This window comes from Oncorhynchus mykiss, chromosome 29 (assembly GCF_057628025.1).
Source record: "Oncorhynchus mykiss isolate SJ-2025 chromosome 29, ASM5762802v1, whole genome shotgun sequence".
In the NCBI taxonomy this organism is placed as follows: domain Eukaryota; kingdom Metazoa; phylum Chordata; class Actinopteri; order Salmoniformes; family Salmonidae; genus Oncorhynchus; species Oncorhynchus mykiss.
The window spans coordinates 45368304-45377307 of record NC_143050.1 but is presented as its reverse complement, the minus strand read 5'-3'; the positions used below and the strand labels follow the sequence as shown (position 1 = coordinate 45377307).

Genomic DNA, 9004 nt, shown 5'->3' with positions numbered 1-9004 from the left:
CAGCTGTTGATTCTTTCCCTCTCTCCCATGAGATAAGGAAGTATCCCTGCCAACATTTTACAGAACGGCCTGTAACTTTCAGGAATTCCACACAGAGAGTGAGAGGAAAAGGTATCTCATATTTCAGCTCCCCATTGGGGTGCATGATAGTTTTACGCAATAGCTAACAAGGCACTATTGCGTGCCAGACTTCTCTAGACTATGGTCGATTGTTGTGAAAGAAGAGCCAGTATGAGAAAGTTGCAGACAGATTCATAAGAATGTAGACAGCAAAAAATGGACACCCACCCAGTCAACTTTGAAACAGATAATATATTGTTTGCAAACATTAAACCTGGTTGTCTGAATTCAATATGTTATTCAGTCAAAAACAGTGAAAGGTTAATACAGCTTCTTAGAACATTAGAATAAAAAATCATGTATGCATGTAATTGGCACTAACAGGAAATGTTTTCCATAGAGGAAATGTAGATGTTTTTGGTATTATGCTACACTGTTATGTTACATGCTGCATAGTGGCTAAATAACAGATTGATTATTTCTCTGAGGACCAGCTTAATTTGAATTCCTCTGCACTGTCATTGGAGCATTCAGAGGAATAATCTCAAGATCTTGGGTTTGAAGATCTGCATCTTGCTGCTGTCCATATTCTTGACCATTTCCTGGGACGCAAGAATCCCCTGGTGAGCCTCATCGAACAGCTCCTTCCCGATCTCCGCCTGAACCCTGTCTCGCCAGGCACTTAGCTTAAGTCTCCCCTCAAACACATCCAAACCGGAACCGACAGGCTGTGGGATACCAAAACGCAGAAATACACTCAGAAGGCCCACAATATAACAATATATTACAACAAAATTGATTGTTGTTAGGTTTGTGATGATTAACACTTGTTTCATATATCAATAATTGTTCTAGTTAACACTTGTGGAAACAAGGAGCTCCAAACCAAAGACCTAAGACACAGATTTAGTAATTGATTTGGACATGTCACTGCAGGTAGCTAAGGTGTTTAAGAGCGTTTTTCCAGGAACCAAAATGTTCACTGGTTTGAATCCCCGAGACGACTGGTTGAAAAATCTGTCAATGTTCCCCTGAGCAAGGCACTAAACCCTAATTTTGCCTGTAAATTGCTCTAGATTAGAGTGTCTGGTAAATGTAAATGTAAAACGTACTTGGTCTCATCTACTACTGAAGCAGAAAGAGACAAGATCTGCAAAACATTCACCTGCATGATCTCAACAATGGCCACCAGGTCGGCCAAGGAGATCTGCTCTCCTGCGATAAAGGGCTTGTCCCCAATGAACTTTTCTTCAATGAGTTTCAGAGAGCCTTCCAGGTCCTCCAGGGCTCCATCCATCTTGTCCTTGGGGACCTCCACACCCATGATCTTTGGAATCAAGAGCTACAACACAGGCAGCCTTTTTATAATGTAAAACACAAACGTGTTGAATTCCCGAAACTTTATATTATGCCATGAAAAAACGAGAAGGTATGAGATCAACCTCATCTCTCAAAATCTAACATAACAGGTACAAAACAGCTCTGCATCAAATTCTTATAACAATGCATGTAGAAGGATTTTTTGTTTTTGTCAGTGAAACTCAAAGGGCCACAGTCACATGCTTTGGCAATGTGTAGGCTGTAGTCTATTTCCTCACAAACTACTGCCCGCGCACACACATCGAACATGGAAAACTGGAAACATTTAGCGGTTTATAATACCATTATTATTACCTAAATCTTCTTAGTGTGTGACTTTATTTGACCACAGGAAAAAAGGATGTTATTATGCTACTGAGTAAACATTGCTATCTGGGTTGGACTGAACAAAGTCCAAAGAACAATTTGAAAACAATTCTAAATCCAATCATGTAGTAGCATCACTTACCCTGAGCCAAAACATTTTTGAGCCATGCATACGTATGCCCATGTGCTGCCAGGACAGGTATTCATTGACACGGGCACGCTTTTGCAGATCGGCTGGATACCAGTGGTCTGAGGTCTGGTACTTTTCTGCCAGATACTTCATGATGGCAATGCTGTAGAGATGATTGTCCCGTTTAGTCATTGAAACACTTTACCTCGCCACTGTATTAGAATCATTACTAAAATCAGAATGAGGATATGTTTAGCTACTCCAGGGATCACAAAGGATTTGTCTTATTACATTGCCTCATCAGATAAGATGGTTGATCAACTCAATGTTGTCATTCCAACCTTTCAGCCAAGCAGAAGTCTCCATCTCGGATTGCAGGAGCTTTCCTGATCATGTTGATCTTCCCAAACTCTTCTCCATACTGCTCTCCTGAAATGTAGTAAATTACAGAGATACATGACAGACTTACTCCTGTAATAAGCCACCTACACCGAGTGTACTGTACAAACCATTAGGAACACCTTCCTGGTATTAAGTGTCACCCCCTTTTGCCCTCAGATCAGCCTCAGTTTGTAGGGACATGGACTCTACAAGGTGTCGAAAGCATTCCACAGGGATGCTGGCCCATGTTGACTCCAACAGTTGTGTCCAGTTGGCTGGATGTCCTTTGGAGGTTGGACCATTCTTAATACATACGGGAAACTGTTGAGCATGAAAAACCCATACGTGTTGCAGTTCTTGACACAAACCGGTGCACCTGCCACCTACTACCATACACTGTTCAAAGGCACTTAAATCTTTTGTCTTGCCCATTCACCCGCTTAATGGTACACATACACAATCCATGTCTCAGTTGTCTCAAGGCTTAAAAATCATTCTTTAACCTGTCTCTTCCCCTTAAACAAATCAAATCAAATTGTTTCTCACATGCGCAAAATACAACAAGTGTAGGTAGACCTTACCGTGAAATGATTACTTACAAGCCCTTAACCAACAACAAAGTTAAGAAAATATTGACTAAATAAACTAAAGTAAAAAATGTAAAGAGTAACACAATAAAGTAACAATAACGAGGCTATATATAGGGGGTACCAGCTTTGCACACTGTTGGCATCCTCTCAACCAGCTTATTTCATGAATGCATTTCAATTAACAGGTGTACCTTGTTAAAAGTTCATTTGTGGAATTTCTTTCCTTCTTAATGCGATTGAGCCAATCAGTTGTGTAGTGACAAGGTAGGAGTGGTATACAGAAGATTGCCCTATTTGGTAAAATACCATATTATGGAAAGAACAGCTCAAATAAGCAGAGAAACAGTCCATCATTACATAGTTTCTTCAAGTGCAGTCGCAAAAACATCAAGTGCTATGATGAAACTGGCTCTCATGAGGCCCCCACAGGAAAGGAAGACCTAGTTACCTCTGCTGCAGAGGATACGTTCATTAGAGTTACCAGCCTCAGAAATTACAGCCCAAATAAATGCTTCATAGAGTTCAAGTAACAGACACATCTCAACATCAACTGTTCAGAGGAGACTGCGTGAATAAGGCATTCATGGTCAAATTGCTACAAAGAAACCACTACTAAAGGACACCAATAATAAGAAGAGACTTGCTTGTGTAACAGTATAACTTTAGACCGTCTCCCCTCGCCCATACCCGGGCGCGAACCAGGGACCCTCTGCACACATCAACAACAGTCACCCACAAAGCATCGTTACCCATCGCTCCACAAAAGCCACGGCCCTTGCAGAGCAAGGGGAACTACTACTTCAAGGTCTCAGAGCAAGTGACGTCACCGATTGAAACGCTATTTAGCGCGCACCGCTAGCTAAGCTAGCCGTTTCACATCCGTTACACTTGGGCCAAGAAACATGAACATTAGACCGTTGGAAATCTGAAAATTTGAGATTTAACCACTATCTTTGTGAGACGCAGAGTAGATGAACGGATGATCTCTGCATGTGTGATTCCCATGGAATCTCCATGAAGCATGGAGGAGCAGGTGTTATGGTGCTTTGCTGCTGACACTGTCAGTGATTTGTTTCGAATTCAAGGCACACTTAACCAGCATGGCTAAAACCGCATTCTGCCGCGATACACCATCCCATCTGTTGTGCTTAGTGGGGTTATTATTTGTTTTTCAACAGGACAATGACCTAAAACACCTCCAGGTTGTGTAAGGGCCATTTGACCAAGAAGGAGAGTGATGGAGTGCTGCATCAGATGACCTGACCTCCACAATCACCCCTGACTTCAACCCAATTGAGATGGTTTGGGATGAGTTGGACCGCAGAGTGAAGGAAAAGCAGCCAACAAGTGCTCAAGCCTATGTGGGAACTCCTTCAAGACTGTTGGAAAAGCATTCCAGGTGAAGCTGGTTGAAAGAATGCCAACAGTGTGCAAAGCTGTCAAGGCAAAGGGGGGCTACTTTGAAGAATCTCAAAAATATTTTTTCATTTGTTTCACCCTTTTTTGGTTACTACATGATTCCATGTGTTATTTCATAGAGTTGATGTCTTCACTATTATTCTACAATGTAGAAAATAATACAAATAAAGAAAAACCCTTGAATGAGTAGCTGTGTCCAAACTTCTGACTGGTACTGTATAGGTAGGAGTAAAGTGACTACGCATAGATAATAAAACAGCAAGTAGCAGCAGTGCAAAAACAAAAGGGGATGGGGGGGGGGGGTCAATGTGGGGGGGGGGGGTCAATGTAAATAGTGCAGGTAGCCATTTGATTCATTGTTTAGCAGTCTTATGGCTTGGGAGTAGAAGCTGTATCGTGGAGTTGAGAAACCCAGGACAGGGTTAGGGTAGACTAGGCCTACAACAGACTAGGCTACTTGCGTGCAAGCAACAATAGATGCCTATCAGACTTAAACTTACAAAATACCTTTTCAGGCTACTTCTGTAAATTACTTTTTACTGAACTTTAGATAACCTTCTATTAACGGTGAAAATTCTAGAATGAAGTTGGTTACTCTAAAAGCACAGTCTCCAAAATAAAAACAACCTACCTTCCAAAAGCGAAACCTTCATAAAATCAAAAGAAATGTTGTTCTTCTTGGCAAAGATATACACCGAGCGACATGGCTGTGAGAAAAGGTCTAAATACATTTCCATCGTCATCTTTAATACAAAGCAAAGATAGTCTTCACGGTCAAACCCCGAATGACTTCTAGAATTTCTGGAAGCGTTCTACTTCTCTTTGGGAACTATATACCACACCCCTGGAGCGCGAGGAGGATCCCCGAGCCTACTCACTGGAACTCGCGCGCACGCCCACTTTCCACAGCGCATAGAAAAGGATCATGTGTGTCTGAGTGGTTAAAAATGCACACGTAACACGAAACGATTTTCATAAATTGTAATGATTGCATACTTGTAATGTTGCATGGACTTCCATATAACTTAAGTAGGCTACATGCAGACAGTTAGCTCATGATCTATGTAACATTGATCAAATCTAACTTTATTTCTTTAGAACATTTCTTGCAACAAATGCATTTCAAGGTGATGTGTGATTTATTGTGTGACCTACTATGAATAACGTTACATGAATTAAACTAAAATACAATTGTTCGGTTAGCCTTTTTAGTTGGGGTTGCCCTAAAATAGTGTGGCTGCTTGTTGGCTACATCTGCTTGACAACTAGGGGAGCAATAGCCATGACTTCCCTGCTGCCTCTTCTCTGCAAAACATCAGGATATGTATGGTTGATTTCGCAAATACGGGCACTTTTGGATATTGAATGTTATTGAAAATGCTATTTAAACTAAAATATCGTTTTCCACAAATACCCGAGGGGAAATGTCATTACCTCCAAGTCATAAAATGTGCTATTTTAGTTGAAAAGGAAATTACAGAAAGTGTCTAAGGTATTTTATATAACATTTCACATTATTTTTTAAATCATGTTTTTTTTATATATTTCTTTTACTATTTTGTAGTTTTCTTAATTATATGTATTTGTCCTGTCTAAATGTCCATATATGCCTTGGTGATATATTATTTTAGGAATTATCTTAATAACAAGCATATCAAAGGTTCACATATGGGAAAAATCATCAATATCAAAACTATGTACCGTGATGGTAATTACTTAGCGTTGTGATAACGACAGAGTGTGGTGAAATTACATTTCGTATAAAACAACTGATGAAAAATACCATTCATTAGTTTAATGTCACAGTTGTACACGGGCGTCGTAAGCAGTGTGGTGAGCGTACATATTCCTCTTTATTAGAATGTCGCCAACAATAACCAATCCAAAACAACCGTGACGCTTAACAGGACTATGATGCCTCAAACAAAGTTAACTACCCACACTGAAAGGAGGGGAAAAGGGCTACCTAAGTATGATTCCCAATCAGAGACAACGATAGACAGCTGTCCCTGATTGAGAACCATAACCAGCCAAAACATTGAAATAAAGAAACATAGAATGCCCACCCCACATCACACCCTGACCTAACCAAATAGAGACATAAAACGGCTCTCTAAGGTCAGGGCGTGACACCATTTAAAACCTTTAAAAAACAAAGATACATGCCTCAATAACTTAAGCGTCTTTTAGAACAATTTCAATGCATTAGGCAGAAATACATGTATAGAGTTGGAAATACTGGTTGACATTAAACACATTATTGTTCACTGGCTGCAGTCTATTGAGTCAGACTCATGAGCGACTGGAACGAGCTGCAGCAAACACTCAAACTGGACAGTTTTATCTCAATCCCTTCATTCAAAGACTCAATCATGGACACACTTACTGCTTTGCGTGATTTATTGTTGTTTCTACCTTCTTTCCCTTTGTGCTGTTGTCTGTGCCCAGTAATGTTTGTACCATGTTTTCTGCTTCTACCATGTTGTGCTGCTGCCAAGTTGTGTTGCCACCATGTTGTTGTCATGTGTTGCTGCCATGCTATGTTGTTGTCTTTAGGTCTCTCTTTATGTAGCGTTGTCTCTCGTCATGATGTGTGTTTTGTCCTATATTTTTGGTAGGCTGTCATTGTAAATAATAATTTGTTCTTAATTGACTTGCCTAGTTAAATAAAGTTAAATAGATAATAATAATAATAATAAATCAATAGTTAAATAAAGGTTACATAAAATAAACGAGACAGGTGTCAAGATTAGGTTTTGCCCTTAATGCACTCTATTGCTTAACGAGAGAGCAAATTTCCACCCAGACTGCGCTATCAAGCATCATATGCCATTTTGTAGCTGGATGAGGCTCAGGGACAAACCCAAGCACATTCTCTCATTGGCCAAAATAATCAGTTGGCTCCCACACAACTCATCTTCTTGACTAGATTGCAGCTCTCTGCATCAACATATTGTATAATACCAGGGTAAGGGTCTTCATTATATTCCACAACACAACACTTTCCAATCAGTCCCTCATATATGTCTACAATGGGCTCTATTGCATAGGAGATGGCTGTGGTGCTGTACAGGTGGAAGGTTGGGGTTTGCCTGCCTCTGTTGAATTATCACGGTTTGTGCTTGGGCCAAAACATTAACATAGATGTAGAGTCATGTGAGGGGCAGTTAGGTCATCATTCTGTAGCTGTAAGACTGCAGGTGAGTGTGGTGGTGTGTTCCTTTACAGCACATATGTCAGAGTCAAGGCCCGCGGGCCACATCCGGCCCGCAAGAAGGTTTTTTACGGCCCCTGGGATGATCTTGATTTATTATTAGAACCGGCCCGCAGCAAGCCGGCAGCCCGCAGATCTTTTACACGCACCAATACTACATTTCCCACAATGCAAAGGTGACGCACCGAGCAGTAGGCTGCTTCATTTCAATATTTATTGGCACAGCAGTCGTCAGCATCACAGTAAAATTAACTTTCAGATACCCATCAAAAATGGCAAAACGGAAGGTGGATACTGAGAACCGGGGGTTTCAAACAAGGTGGGAGTCGGAGTATATGTTCACGAAGGTAGCTGGAAAACCTGTGTGTCTTCTGTGTGGAGAAAGTGTGGCGGTACTGAAAGAGTATAATCTGAGACGACATTATGAAATGAAACACGCGGACAAAAACAAGAATATGGACATGGAACAAAGGCTACAAAAGGCAGAGGAATTAAAACGAGGCCTCAAATCTCGACAGGCTCTGTTCAAAAAAGCCAAATCACAAGGCCAGGCTGCTGTCAAGGCCAGTTTTATTTTGGCAGAAGAGATCGCTAAATCAGCCCGGCCATTTACGGAGGGGGATTTCATCAAAAACTGCATGATTAAAGTTTGTGACGAAGTTTGCCCAGAAAAAAGGCAACTCTTTTTAAATGTGAGTCTGAGCAGAAACACCATTGCCGAGAGAGTAGACCAGTTGTCCATCAATCTAAAAGAGCAGCTTGTGAAAAAGGGAAAAGATTTTATTGCATATTCCTTGGCTTTGGATGAGAGCACCGACATTTCTGACATTGCCCAGTTGTCAATTTTCATCCGCGGAGTGGACTCCAACCTAAGCGTGACAGAGGAGTTTTTGGCTTTACGTCCTATGCATGGCACAACTACGGGGCATGATTTGTATGAAGAGGTGTCAAGATGTGTAAATGAGATGGAGCTGCCTTGGGAAAAACTCGTGGGTTTGACAACCGACGGAGCACCTGCGATGTGTGGACACAGGAGCGGACTGGTGGCGAAGATACGGGAAAAGATGCAAGAGGAAAACGCGACAGGTGAGCTGACAGCTTATCATTGTATCATACACCAGGAAGCGTTGTGCGGTAAAGCCTTGAAAATGGAGCATGTAATGAGCATCATCACGCGCACAGTTAACTTTATCAGAGCCAAAGGTTTGAATCACCGCCAGTTCAAGGCATTTCTGACGGAGTTAGAAACGGAGCATGGTGATTTGCCTTATCACACAGAGGTGCGATGGCTAAGCCAGGGAAAGGTGCTTCAAAGATGTTTCGAGCTTCGTGAGGAGATTTGTCTGTTCTTGGACAGCAAAGGGAAAGACACAACACAACTCCGAGACGAAATGTTTCTGTGTGAAATGGCTTTTCTGTGTGACATTACGAGTCATCTGAATGCAATAAACTTGCAGCTGCAGGGTCGGGATCGTGTCATCTCTGATATGTACAGTACAGTGAAGGCATTTAAAACCAAACTGA

At 41.4% G+C, this 9004-nt stretch overlaps 1 protein-coding gene across 1 annotated transcript; it reads right to left on the bottom strand.

Moving 5' to 3' along the window:
• Nucleotides 1–297: 297 nt before the first annotated feature.
• On the bottom strand, nucleotides 298–5171 carry LOC110509522 (glutathione S-transferase theta-3). Its single transcript, XM_021590438.3, has 5 exons — nucleotides 4898–5171; nucleotides 2218–2305; nucleotides 1889–2039; nucleotides 1226–1402; nucleotides 298–788 (listed from the first exon to the last, which is right to left on the bottom strand). Exons 1-5 carry the CDS (start codon nucleotides 5007–5009, stop codon nucleotides 591–593), a joined length of 726 nt encoding a protein of 241 aa, XP_021446113.2. The 5' UTR covers nucleotides 5010–5171; the 3' UTR covers nucleotides 298–590.
• Between the last annotated feature and the right edge of the window lie 3833 nt (nucleotides 5172–9004).

Excerpts from the sequence above, each read along its gene's own strand:
- LOC110509522 (XM_021590438.3), bottom strand. The coding sequence starts at position 5,009 with ATGACGATGGAAATGTATTTAGACCTTTTCTCACAGCCATGTCGCTCG. Across the intron at positions 2,306-4,897 it reads GAAGGTTTCGCTTTTGGAAG|GAGAGCAGTATGGAGAAGAG; the intron begins GTAGGTTGTTTT and ends ACTACATTTCAG. Across the intron at positions 1,403-1,888 it reads CAAAAATGTTTTGGCTCAGG|CTCTTGATTCCAAAGATCAT; the intron begins GTAAGTGATGCT and ends CCTGTGTTGTAG.